Source organism: Lynx rufus, unplaced genomic scaffold, assembly GCF_022079265.1.
Source record: "Lynx rufus isolate CCGP_SWC_20201006 ecotype Redwood Valley unplaced genomic scaffold, mLynRuf1.p SCAF_8, whole genome shotgun sequence".
NCBI lineage: Eukaryota > Metazoa > Chordata > Mammalia > Carnivora > Felidae > Lynx > Lynx rufus.
The window spans coordinates 63773428-63787499 of record NW_025814896.1 but is presented as its reverse complement, the minus strand read 5'-3'; the positions used below and the strand labels follow the sequence as shown (position 1 = coordinate 63787499).

Here is a 14072-nt window from a genome sequence, read left to right as displayed (position 1 = left end):
GTGGTGGAGACTGTGAGCTGCCTCTTACGACTCTTCTCTCCTTTCAGAGTAATAAAAACCTTGGACTTACTTAGGAGCTGTGCTCCTTGCCAGCCAGCTAAGACCATATTTGCTAGTCTCCCTTGTAGGCTGGCAAGGCCATACGACCAAGTTCTGACCAGGGAGACATAAATGGAAGTGTTCTCTGGGTAACTTCTGGAAAGTTTCTCAAAGGAGGAAAGGCATGCCCTGCTTCAGCCCTTCCTCCATCCTGATGCCTGGGACACTGATGTAATAGCTGGAGCTCTGGTAGATCTCCAGGACCATGAAAAGGACATGTTAGGGAAAGAAGATAAAGCCCATGCCTCTGGTGACTCTGCAGAGGTGCCAGATTGCCTGTCTCTCTACGTGACAAATACCTTTCTATTTGGATTAAGTCACTATTGATTTCTGCGTGTGTTTATAAACGTCTGAACTTAATCCTATCAGTACAATAGGTAAATAAAAGAAAGTGCTCTAGTCTTTTAAAAGACCCATTCCTTTTTTTTTTTTTTTTTAGTATTTATTTAGTTTTGGGAGGGTGCAAGCAGGGGAGGGGCAGAGAGAGCGGGACAGAGGATCGAAGCGGGCTCTGCGCTGACAGGCTGACAGCAGCAAGCCTGATGCAGGGCTCGAACTCACGAACCACGAGATCGTGACCTGAGCCGAAGTCAGACGCTCAACCGATTGAGCCACGCAGATGCCCCGAAAAGACCCATTCCTATTAGATTACTGAATGATTTCAGCACGGCATCTTCAGCCCTGCAGCTCTACACTGAAATTCCTTTACTAAATGCAGAGCCTAGTGGGATACTGTTAAGATAACTAAGAAACCAGGTTCCACGAGGAATACTGTCTCAGTCAACATCACCGCGTGGTTGTCAGCAATTCAGAGTCAAACTGTAATTATATGCCTGTAAGTTTTAAGGTGTTAATCACAGCAACGTGAATTTAAAGAATTACAAGGTATATTGTTTTGCTATACTTCAATCAATGTAGAAATTAGGATCTTACGTTTAACAAAATATTACTTTATAAAACATGGAAGTTACCTGAGCTAAAAGAGCTGCCATTTCTAATGCCAGGTCCTTGTTCAGAGGAAAAAGTCCGTTTATTATTTGATCATTTGTCTGATACATTAACAGCAACTTTTCTCTATCAGTCTCTCCGCGAGCTTGCATTGAGAAATACAGTCTTAAAAGAAGAGGAAATCTTTCGTTACATGGTATTCTTACAAAGAAAGAAAGGAAAGACAAATCCAGGGGACTGATACAGGGTTATTCTAAGGTAGTTCTCTACGTGATACAAACTTAGAGCATGACTCTCAGTCCATCTCTGTTTCTGTTTCATATTAATATTTCCAGCGAACAGAGGAAAAGCTGCTTTGAGGTTAAGGAATGCTTCTATGCTATTTTTTATGCCCTAAAATACCCAATCCTTTACTGAGGAAGGACCTAAGGTACTGAACGAAATTAAATATGCCCTTTCTTGTAAGGAATGCTGATGTAACCTTTCAATTCAATGGGCTGTATAAAAGCAATTGTCAAAACACTCATGATCTTTCCTAAATACCTTGGAAATATCATGGAAGAGAAAAATGAAGATCTGAATTCAAACTCAACATCAGGGGTGCCTGGGTGGCTCAGTCAGTTAAGCATCCGACTTCGGCTTAGGTCATGATCTCGCGGTTCATGGATTTGAGCCCCGCATCAGGCTCTGTGCTGACAGCTCAGAGCCTGGAGCCTGCTTCAGATTCTGTGTCTCCCTCTTTCTCTGCCCTTTCCCCCACTCACACACACACACACTCTCTCTCTTTCTTTCTCTCAAAAATAAATAAACATTAAAAAAATTTAAAAAATCAACATCAAATTGGGGGTGGCAGTTTTCTCTGGAGGGTCTAAAAGATATTATTTGTACATTTTAACTTTTTTCCCCCCACATCCAGGTAAGCATCTTTAGGAGCTCAAACATAGTTTACATGTGGTTATTATTACTTGTTGAAATAGGAGATATCTTCTGTTTGCCTAGGAGGACTTCAGCATTTCAGTGATCATCTTTATTTATTCACTATGCCACTCCACTATTCGGGAGACCTCTGGGGGCTCTGACTTCAGGCTGCATACCAGGCACAGGGTGCTATAAATGCTGTAGATGTTACAACGATGGGGTGGGTAAGCAATACACTGCTATACTTGAATGTTGGCAGGACAACAGAGTGGCAGGAAAAGAGAGATTTAGATTCAGCATGTGTTAGGAATGTGCCCAATTAGCTCTAAGTGGATTTTCAGCCTTTTCCTCCCCACACCCTTCCAGGAGAGGACACACTGGCATCAGTTACAGTATCTTTCACACTAATTATCTCTGTTGGCAGGGAATCTCAGGGAAGCATGGTGGGTGGACTCTAAAAAGCTCTTCCCTCCCATGACTTTGATAATTCTTCCCACCCACCACACTTAGGAATCACCAACTCATGCAATCATTCAGAGTGTTCTCTGGAAAAAACAAATCCTAAGCCCTACTCATCTGTGACTGCATGATGATAAACTGTTAACTCACAGAAGACTATGGCTGGGCAATAGAAACAGAGTCTAAATTCAAAATGCTACTAGGGTCCCTGGGTGGCCCGGTCGGTTAAGTATCTGACTCTTGATCATGGCTCAGGTCATGATCTCACAGTTCATGAGTTCGAGCTCCACATTGGGTTCTGCATTGATGGTGTGGAGCCTGCTTGGGATTCTGTCTCTCCTTCTCTCTGCTCCTCCCCTGCTTGTGCGCTCTCTCTCTCAAAATAAATAAATAAACTTAAAAAAAAAAAGAGAGAGAGAGAGAATGCTATCAGCAAAGTGATATAAAACAAAGAGAATAAAGTTTAAGAAGAAAGCCCTCTCTTTTCAGCATAGCTTATTTCCTCCACTTGAAGTTAAGAACTATGTCTTACTCTGGTTTAAGTAAGGTTTTTAATAAAAGTTTGAATTGATAATAAAGGTAGAGGGAAAAAAGGACCAGATATGCAAACATGTGCGGGCAAGAAGACCTAAAGTGCATTTTCTATTCTTATTGGCATGCTGGAAAGACGGACCTGGGAGGGGAAATGAAGCACTATGATCAAAAAGGGAAAAGCAATCCAGGGCAAGTATATAGGAAGACAATACGTACAATCGTTGACTGAAGCTCCTAAAGAAACAGTTTGCACTCCAACGACTGTACAAGGACTTGGAGAGAATGTGGAAAGGAACCAAAGAGTCACAAAAATGATCAAGAGTCAGAAACTCAAATCCACAGTCTTGGACAGACGAGGTGCCAGGGGAATGTGATGTGAGTGTCCCCAAAATGACCAGCTTCTAGGCACTCCCTAGTCCCAAAGAGGCCTGCAGCAGAGGAAGTGGGCTTCTCTTCTGCAGGCAGGGCCTGGGTTAGACAGCAGGGTATCTGCAAATGTGCACCTCCTTACTTGATACCAGGAAGCGGAATACTGTGGGATGGAAATGTTCAGGACCAGTTCTGACCCCTGGACACTGCTTCTGAACGCGGTAGGGCTCTCAGCGCTGCTGGGGAACCCTTTGTTTGCCTCCAACTGGCTCCGTATTTCGTTCCTAAGAGCATTTACATCCTACTGTCGTCTTTCTCCTCCCCTTGTTAACTTGCTGAAGGGGCAGCTTGCCTTCACCTTCCAGTTACCTTCCCGTCTCTCCTCCATCCACCATGGTCTACGGATAACACCACTGAACTGCAGTCGTGAACCCCCCCCCCCCCCAACCCCTTGCCTGCCGCTGCCTCTCTGGCTACCATCTCAAGTCACCTGCTCAGAAAGCACCACTCTGCAAAGGCTTCCTCTATGGTCCCACAATGTCTTGTATATACACATGTTATATTCATGGTAAGAGCCAAAATTGGTGGACGTTTACTGTGTGGCTAGATCCGAGTGCTGTACATTTGCCAACATACAGTCCTTCAGACAACCCTAGAAGTAGGCACCATTTCCATTTCATATAGAGGGCATCCGAGGCACAGAGATGGTAAGTGACTTACTCAAGGCCACACAGTGAGTGGGAGAGCCAGGATTCTAACCCAGGCAGTTTCTCTCCAGAGGCCCTATTCTTCACTACTCTGCTCTACTGTTTCTGTTACAGCATTAATGACATTGCTAAGATTTCATGTCTGTTTCTCCCTATAAACTGTAAGCTTCTAAAGGGTAGAAGCTTACACCTTTGAGCCCTCTGTTCACCTTTGAACCCCCAGGGCTTCCACAAGGTCTGGCACTGGAACACACTCAACAGATGTTTCCTGAATGAATGGGTAAATGAGTGATAGTAAGAATTGCCAATTATCTGCCAAAAAAGCCTGAAAAATCCCCTTCTGTAGTCTTGGGTAGTTTCCTCACCTGTAAGATGGAGATAATACTGATACCGGTCTCATAGGGGAGTCGTGAGGATTATATGAGAAGATGCGTATAAGGAGCTCAGCACCAGGCCTGGTGTGTGGTAAGTGGTCAGTAAATGTTGGTTATTATTATTATTATTACTACTTTAATCACTAGGGTTCTTGTCTAGAGGTCTTCAGAATCACAAAAGTCCCTTCATTCTGGAATTTTTTTGTTTTATTTAAAAAAAATTTTTTTTTAATCTTTATTTTTGAGAGAGAGAGACAGACAGAGTGCGAGCGGGAGAGGAACAGAAAGAGAAGGAGGCACAGAATCCAAAGCAGGCTCCAGGCTCCGAGCTGTCAGCACAGAGTTTGATGCAAGGCTCGAACCCACAGACCGAGAGAGCATGACCTGAGCCGAAGTCAGATGCTTAACTGACTGAGCCACCCAGGCGCCCCTGTTTTGCTTTGTTTTGTTTTACGGTACAACAGCCTTTACTGTTTGCAACAGGAAGTGGAAGAGGACGGGACATGGGCACGACAGCTCTGGCCCCCTGGGGAAGTTTCAAAGACCTACTCTGTCTCTGTCCCCCAAAAAAGCGATTCTGGAAATTTTTTTAGTGTAAACATGGCTGGAAGAAATCGGATAAACTAGATGACCTACCAAGATGTTTCCTGGCTTAGTAGCCAATGGATGCAGGTGCTAAAGCGGCAGAGATGGGAATGTTCACCTATGCTCCAAAAAGTAAGAATTAAAAAGCAGTACTGAAAATAATCTTCTTTTTTTTTTTTAATTTTTAATTTATTTTTGAGGGATCACAAGCAGGAGAGGGGCAGAGAGAGGGGGATAGAGGATCTGAAGCAGGCTCTGCGCTGACAGCAGCGAGCCCGATGTGGGGCTTGAACTCAAGAACCATGAGATCATGACCCGAGCCGAAGTTGGACGTTCAACCAACTGAGCCACCCAGGTGCCCCTGAAAATAAATCTTCTTAAAAAATGTTTATTTATTTATTTTGAGAGAGAGAGAGACAGAGCTAGCATGAGTGGGGGAGGGGCAGAGAGAGAGAGGGAAAGAGAGAACCCCAAGCAGGCTCCATGCTGCCAGTGCAGAGCCCGATGTGGGGCTCCATCCCATGAACCATGAGTTCATGACCTGAGCAGAAGTCAAGAGTCGGACGCTTCACCGACTGAGCCACCCAAACGCCCCTGAAAATAATCTTTTACTTCATAAACGGGGGTAGGAAGAGTTGTTTTCTTCAGGGAAGGACCCTTGCCGATTCCAGTTTGTTAAAAACATTATCTTGACTTTTGCAGTTTCAAATACACAGTAAGAAAGCAAATTAAACAAGCAGCTTAAGCATAAATAGAATTTAAATGTTAGTTTCCAAAGGACTGTCTATAAGAATAGGTTCAAATGCTATTAATTAGATCTTTAACCTCTGCATCTAAATAATTAAAATTCCATAACTTACTAAATATAAATACAAATTCCATGATAGAGAGCTGGTGTCTAGTTTCGCTTATTACAGGGCTGCTTGACAGATGAAGCATCGAGTCCTTGGCTGCATGATAGGTCACAGCCAGTCCCCCTTCTGTGTCACTGGAAATTAGGGCTCATTGTCTAAGCTATTTATACACATATGCAAAGTGCAACCATATTTAGAAGCATAGTACTTTCTCATAGCTGTGGCTAGCCAGCCATTTCAGACCTCTGTTAAAAATTAAACCTTTTGGTTGAGTTGCTTTTTTTTTCTGATGTCAAAGATATTGTCATGGGACTTTTTTTTTTTTTTACAAGGCAATCAATCTTTATTATGTATTATTCACAACTCTCTTTGTCCCTTCTAGTGCCATTTGCTAGACTTGGATTATTACTCTAATCTCTGTTTCGAACTACCTCTCTGCATTTCATCCAAATTTAATTTGGGTTCTAACCATAGCTATCACAGACAGAATTAGTATGTATTAAGCATTCATAAGGTACACATTATTAGGAATAGTCTTAGACATGGAAATAATTCCATTTAGTTCCAATAAAACCAAATGAGAATTCCTGAACCTCTCTCCATAAAGATATATGGCAGGTCAAGTCCAGGAGCTGGCTGTCTTCAACAAAAGGTAACATTAAGAGACAGGGCAGCAATGGGGATCTCCAGATCAGTGCTTCTCGAAAGTCAGTATGTGTAAGAATCACCTGGAGAATTGCTAAAACACAGACTCTTTAATGTCCAGAGATTCTGCTGGACTCAGTAGGTCTGTAATGGTGTCCAATAATTTGCATTTCTTTTTTTTTTTAAGTTTATTTATTTATTTTGAGAGAGAGAGGGGGAGAGAGAGAGAGAGAGAAAATCCCAAGCAGACACCACACCATCAGCGGGGAGCCTGACATGGGGGTCAACCTACAAACTGTTGAGATCATGACCTGAGCCGAATCAAGAGTCAGACACGTAACCACTGAGCCACCCAGGCGCCTCAATAATTTGCATTTTTAATGTGTTTCCATGGGATCCTGAAGTTGCTGGTCTAGGGCCCTCTCTTTGAGAATAACTGCTCCAGCAACCATAGGACTAAACCAAAATCATCTGGAAAGTCCAAGTCTTCCAGCCTGCTACTCTTGCCAGTCACCAAAGGACCACAGATAAAGGCTACCATCAGTGGAAATGGGTTCTTCCAGGAGAGCCTATTAGATTTCCATTAGCTAAGTAATCCTGCTTATCTCCAGGAAGTAGGATTTTAAAACCTTAGATATCAAAGCTTAACAGTCACCTTCTTGTTACTCAGAACTCTTGCAAATTGCCATAGTTCATGAGCACCTAAACAGAGAAGCTCCAATGGCTCATGACCACCATTTATTCAGATCAAAGGAATCCATTCAAATAGTGGGTGGCCTTTAGTGGCTGACGGTAGGAGAAGAGTCTACAATAGGAGTGCACCACATTTATTGAACCGTTCCCCTAGTAATAAACATGTAAGTCCCTTCCAACACTTATTTTTCACTGTTATAAAATCCATGGCAAGGAAGAAACTGGGGTATACTGGAATACTCTTGTTCATGTATATGGATATATCTGTGGGACTGATCATTAGAAAAAGAAATCCCAAATTGGATCAAAGGCTATCACATTCTTTACGTATATAGTGTCTTTACTTCTTACATTCGAGTTTTAGGCCTATGACCATCTTTCAAAAGCCTCTGAAAGAAGTAACTACTTCACCAGTAATTCTTTCATTCTCATATTTTAGATTCCTTATTTTATAGACTATAAGAGCCAAATAAAATCATCAAAATACCTTTTCATTTTTTTTGTACAGTTAATTGTCACCTGGTCAATGAACACTGTTTACTAAGTACTACCTTCTGCTGACACATGGAAGAAAAGAAGATATTTTTAAAAAAGAAGCAAGGAGGGGCGCCTGGGTGGCGCAGTCAGTTAAGCGTCCGACTTCAGCCAGGTCACGATCTCGCGGTCTGTGAGTTCGAGCCCCGCGTCAGGCTCTGGGCTGATGGCTCGGAGCCTGGAGCCTGTTTCCGATTCTGTGTCTGCCTCTCTCTCTGCCCCTCCCCCGTTCATGCTCTGTCTCTCTCTGTCCCAAAAAAAATAAATAAACGTTGAAAAAAAAAAAGAAAAAAAAAAAAGAAGCAAGGAAAATCTAGTTTCTGATCATATGCCAAAGTATATTAAAATTGTATCTGTTGGGGGCCCCTGGGTGGCTCAGTCGGTTAAGTGTCCAACTCTTGATCTCAGCTCAGCTCAGGTTTGGGAGTTTAAGCCCCACGTCGGGCTCTGTGCTGACGGTGCAGAGCCTACTTGGGATTCTCTCTCCCTCTGTCTCTGCTCCTCCCCTGCTAGCTCTCTTTCAAAACAAATAAATAAACTTACAAAAAAACTGTATCTGTTGGGAAGATATGTGCTCCAGGCCCACTGGCTTTTCCCCAGTTCCTGAAACCCTCCAAGCAGCTTTCCCTCTACAGGCTTTGGAACATCCTTTTCTATTCATTTCTATGCTGCCACTTCCAGCCCCCTTCTGACCCTGGCATAAACATCATTTCCTCAAAGAAGTCTCCCGATGCCTCCAGTCTAGGTCAGGCCTCTTCCTGTGTGCTCTTACAGGACCACATTCTTTTCTTTCAGAGAACTTAGTGTGTAATTATGTGTTCATTAGAGTTATTGTATGATTAACTAGACTATAAATTCAAAAGATCAGGAACTGTGTTTATGTCTGCTTCTGTTACCACTTTATTCAGAGCATCTAGCTGAGTGCCTGGCTTACAGGTGAAGCTCAAAAATTACAGAGAGAAAAAGAGGGAATCTGAAAGAATGAGAATATGAGTATGTAACTTCTTAAAAGACCTGAGTGAACAGAAACATTTCTTCTTTTAAAAAAATTCCTTTAAGTTTTATTATTTAAATAATCTCTATACCCTACATGAGACCTGAACTCATGACCTTAAGATCAAGACTCGCATGCTCTTCTAACTGAGCCAGCCAAGCGTCCCAGAAATATTTCTTCTTACTACAGATCTCCAGTAGGGTATTTGAGTATTTAGTCTTTATGAAAAGATTGTGACGTTAAAGAAATTTTTGAAAGTGAAAAAAATTCACCCTTGTACCGACCACCCTAAGAGAGAAGCTATTCTTTCTTATAGTTTTTTTCTAATCTTTGTCCACATGCATATTTTTATAAAATACAGCCATCCATGGCATGAAAAGACTAGAGCTAGAAACAAAATCTTACGTGACAGTTTCTTCTTAGAGAAGTAGAGTTTCCTTTTACAGAAAAACGAACACACAAACAAATACTGTAACTTGCAAGGCTATTCAATAGAAAGCCATAGGCGCATGATATGAGCGTAACAGTACACACATATTTTGGTGTTTGGATACGGCATTACACACCTGTTTTTATAAGTTAGACGAACAGTTCTTGTACCTTCCCATTTCCCAGGCTGCTGTTCTTTGGAAGCCTGTTCCCACTTAGAAATAATGTCACAAATCTAGAAGGGAAGTGGAAATTGGAGATTTATAGCAATTTTTAAATCAGCACTTTTGGGAGACAAGCATGTCTGCAAACTGAAAAATTTCCAATTAATATGATCAAACCAAATGGACTGAAGCCATTTGTTTTAAGCTCCGGTGTACCCTTGGTTTTAGATTTAATTATAAATTGCTCTTTGGTCCACTTATCCTTTTGGACACCCATTAACTCTGGACTGTAGCCATGAATTTCTTACTCAAAAAGGAATCTTAATGAAAGACTACATGAGAAACAAGAAGATTCCAGGAATTACTTCATAATTTAGTCACGGAAGAAGCAACTTTTCCACCTTCTGAGTTTATGAAGACTGGAATAACTGAAGTTATCTCAAAGACACTTGAAATATAGTCTTAAGATTCTTTGATTGGGAAAGAATAAAAATTCTTCAGGAACCAAATAAACGTTTGCTTGTTTTTCAACAGGTCATTTAGAGAATTATAAATAAAAGTTTTCACAACCATGTGATAAGCAGTTATTCAGCAAAGCCCCTAACGTTTACTCAGCTCAAGTCAACCAAAAATGCTAGTTTATCTTCTTGACTAATTATTAACAACAGTGCTCTAGGAATGTGTGTCTCAAAATTTGCATTTGAATTTGCTGAACTAAATAGGACATAGCTGGAGCTGAGGAGAAAAAGACATTCACTTATCTAGATTTCTCAATATGTAGCCACATAGGCAGGGGTGTAGGGGTGGGGGGATGGTAGCACACCTACCAACCAACATTCCTAATGAGCTAAGTATGAACTTCAACAGTATTCGGTGGAACCCCTTCAAGCCCCAACAGGTTGACCTGTAAGTGAAGCTGGGCTTTGATAGTTTGACGAAAGAACTGACATTTCATGTCCTCTAAACTTATGGCAGCTACTGCTTATGAGTCTGTTTCTTCTCCTATTCTGCCCCAATTCCTTCATCTTTGAATCATAGGGACACCTTTGCCCCGTAACAGGCACTTACTCCCGAGAGCAATCAAGGACCGTATCAAGTAGGGAAAGGGTCCAGATCCAGTTCTAGCTGTGTGATTTGGGGTAAATCATTTTTTGCTCTTGGGGTTCAGCTTCCTTGTTTGCAAAATAAGTGGGCTAATTCCGATCAGGTTCCTTATGGTTCCATATTCTCTATTTCTAACTGTTGCCATTGCTACCTGGAAACTTTGTTAGTGTCATTTTACTATGACCTAGGAAAGAGTTTTTAAAAGTCTTCCAATTTTCCATCTTCGTTCATGATTTTCCTTATGTTTAGAATTCCTTCTTTATCTCCATAGGTCCATTTTCTACCCATCCTTCAAAGTCCAGTTCAACTCTTCCTTATTTTCTCGTGCTGAACTTACTCTCTCCATCTGTGGAATATTCACAGCACTCTTAAAACATTTATCACTTTCTTTTTTTTTTTTATTTTTTTTATTTTTAAAATTTTTTTTTCAATGTTTATTTTATTTTTGGGACAGAGAGAGACAGAGCATGAATGGGGGAGGGGCAGAGAGAGAGGGAGACACAGAATCGGAAACAGGCTCCAGGCTCTGAGCAGTCAGCACAGAGCCCGACGCGGGGCTCGAACTCACGGACCGCGAGATCGTGACCTGGCTGAAGTCGGACGCTTAACCGACTGCGCCACCCAGGCGCCCCAAAACATTTATCACTTTCAATTCTAGTTTAAGGTTATCAGTGTATAAGGCTGCTCCTCCCAAAGCAAATCATAAGTTCACTGTGAACGGGGACTAGCCCAGCTCCTCCAACAGCGGAAAGAAGTATTGTCTTGTGAATGAGTACAATAAAAAGCTATTTTATTAGAGCTTCCATACGTCCACTCTTATTACCCTACTAGTTGGGGCATTGTTGCTATTACTAATCCTTCCCCTATCTTAACATGGAATATGTGTGTGTGCAGATTGTGTCAAGAATTCTACGACTTCAACAAAGTCCCGCAACCCTTTTTTATTGGGAAGATTAGATTACTTAGAATTTTTGAAACCTCTTGACCTAATAAGCCTTTTGCAAATAGCAAAAAGTAGCTTCTTTGCTGTTGGTGGGGTCTGCCTTCTTAAAAGGAGTCGGCTTTACCTTAACGTTTCCTTGAAGACAATGCTCTAAATCCTTGCCAGAAGGATCGTCTGTGAATAATGCAAAGCCAGACTGTGTTGGCTTTCTCATGCCTGTATCCTGGTTCAAAGTATTCAAAAACTCTTCCACTGTGGTGGACGCATCAAATCCAACTACCTAAGCAGAAATAGCAACATTGTTCTCTTAATAAAAGCAACTATGTACATTTCAAACTTAACTTTCAAAAAGGATTTAAGGGAGAAACAGGCTATATTTGATGCATGATTAATGATAACGTATATTTATCTAGATGCTTAAACTCCCCCCCACGCCACAGCTCCACTGGAGAAAATTAATGTCATCTTAATTGCTAGCTTGCTGTAAGAATTCAGAAATCTTGGCTTCACCCAACAGACATGAATTCAAAATACAAAGATCATTTGACAGCTATAAACATCTTGCAGAGATATCATGCCTACCCGTTAAAAGCAAACCAAGAACTACAGTACAATATGAAATATTTAAGCAAATGAAAAAAATTGCACAAGAAATGCGCTTAAACAGTCACAGGAATGTAAGTAGAGCATAGGGAATATAGTCAATATCCTTGTGATAACTTTGTATGCTGACAGATGGTAACTAGACTTATCTTTGTGATCATTTAGTAATGTATATAAATGTCGAATCACCATATTGTGCACCTGAAAGTAATTAACATTGTGTGCAAACTGCACTTCAATTAAAAATGAATAAATACAGAAAAATAAATAATGTCTGTTCCTTTAATATGCAGTTACTTATCTGAATTCTGTGATAAAAAAAAAACTCTGGCTACAAAGACTAATTGCCAGCTTTGGAACATGTTTGCTTCAGGTAATAAGCGAACATCTATATCTGAGAGCTGGAAGGGCCTGGAGGAGTTTTCCCACATAATTCCTGAGATCTGGAGACTTCAAAAAGACTAAACTTGTACACACCCACTGTCAGTAATTATTTTCTCATCTAGCAAGTACACTGGTTGGGAAAGGCATCAACCAAAGTATTTTTGATTTTTTCCATGAGAGTTGTAAGGGCAGTAAAATTCCTCCCTTATTTGGCTCAATGTGGATTGCAGTTTGAATCCTTCTTAGCACAATGGTTTCAAAACTCAGCTGTTCTGATAGAAGACATAACATATTTGCACATTTACGGTCACTGCCAGCTGCTGACAAAGGTAGGTAGGCAGTCTCACTTCTCTGTGCCACAGAGGACACACGCACGATTCAAGGTTAAGCAAGCATGCTTTCATCAGCCAGAAAGTGTAACCCACCTGATAGATCCCATTCATGAAGTGCACGGGGATACTGAAGGGCAAAGAATGATGATAAGGGTTTCGAAGAAGGGTTGAAAGGATTTCCATCCTTGAGGGTCTTGCTTCTCTGTCTCCATTTTGTTGTGTTCTTTCTACGCACCGTTGGCAGTAAATGGCATATTTTCCAAATTCTGTCCTATAATATACAACTTAAGATAAAGCCTAGGAATAAATTTAAGACACCCTAATACATTAGGTACATGTACATTACAATGTATTATGCTAATTTTGACAATAATTTTTCTTTTTGATAAAAGTTGTTAAAGTTGAGTTGTTAAAGTGTTACAACTTTTCTCAAATTCTAGTTTCTTCACTTTTGCAACTGACTGAATCTAACTTCCCCACAAAGCATTTTCCCTCTTTATTGTATTATCATCACAAAATGAATTTAAGGTTACCAGTCATTATACAGTCAAAATACAGTAATTGCATTAACAAATACAAAGGAAATAATTGTATAAAAATAGTATAGGATAACTCAGGAAAAACATGATGTAGCAGAGTTCTCCTTTGAGGTTAGTGCTTGACTGCTAAACAAGGTAGGAAAAATATCTCCAAAAAAACAAATAGATGTATTTTCTTTCTTTACCCTATAAAACATGCACTTCGTAAAAAATTTTAAGCATTAAACAAAACCTCTGGAGTAAATAAATACAAAAGCTGGATAGAGATCTTATTTGCCCTCATTTGTTACATACAATTTTTATGAAAGCAGATTGATAATACCTCCAAATATATTTGTGTTGTGAAGTGCCTTCTAGGCAGACTTTAAAATGTCACCCTTTAGGGGCGCTTGGCTGGCTCAGTTGGTAGAGTGTGTGTCTCTTGATCTCAGAGGTGTGACTTTGAGCCCCAGGTTTGGCACAGAGATTACGTAAAAATAAAATCTTTAAAATGTCACCCTTTGTCTAGGGGCTCTTCAGTGACTGCAACTAAAATCACATGATGTTGGGGCGCCTGCCTGGCTCAGCTGGGAGAGAATGGGACTCTGCATCTTGGGGTCTTGAGTTCAAGCCCCATGTTGGGTGTAGAGATTACTTAAAAACAAACTCAATAAATGAAAATAAATAAACAAACAAACAAATAAATAAAGTCACACAACTTTGATCACAGTCTCCAAAATATAATCTGAATTGGGGAATACTTTCCCACTATTTCCAAGTTGTTTTGTCTCACTGTGTTGGTCTGTTTTAGACCCAGAGTCTATTTAAGCACCTAACGTGAACTTGTTGCACAAAATGATCCTGATAAGCCTTGGCTGGGTG

The 14072-nt window shown here is 40.8% G+C and overlaps 1 protein-coding gene across 1 annotated transcript in view; it reads right to left on the bottom strand.

Moving 5' to 3' along the window:
- PLEKHH2 (pleckstrin homology, MyTH4 and FERM domain containing H2) overlaps window positions 1-14072 on the bottom strand; it is a 105607-nt gene that overhangs the window by 12503 nt on the left and 79032 nt on the right. Inside the window, exons 21-24 of the mRNA XM_047069402.1 lie at window positions 12766-12943; window positions 11478-11633; window positions 9280-9377; window positions 1071-1212 (exon numbers count right to left, since the gene is read on the bottom strand). Of these exons, the coding sequence (XP_046925358.1) occupies window positions 1071-1212; window positions 9280-9377; window positions 11478-11633; window positions 12766-12943 (574 nt within the window). The remainder of the gene's footprint in view (window positions 1-1070; window positions 1213-9279; window positions 9378-11477; window positions 11634-12765; window positions 12944-14072) is intronic.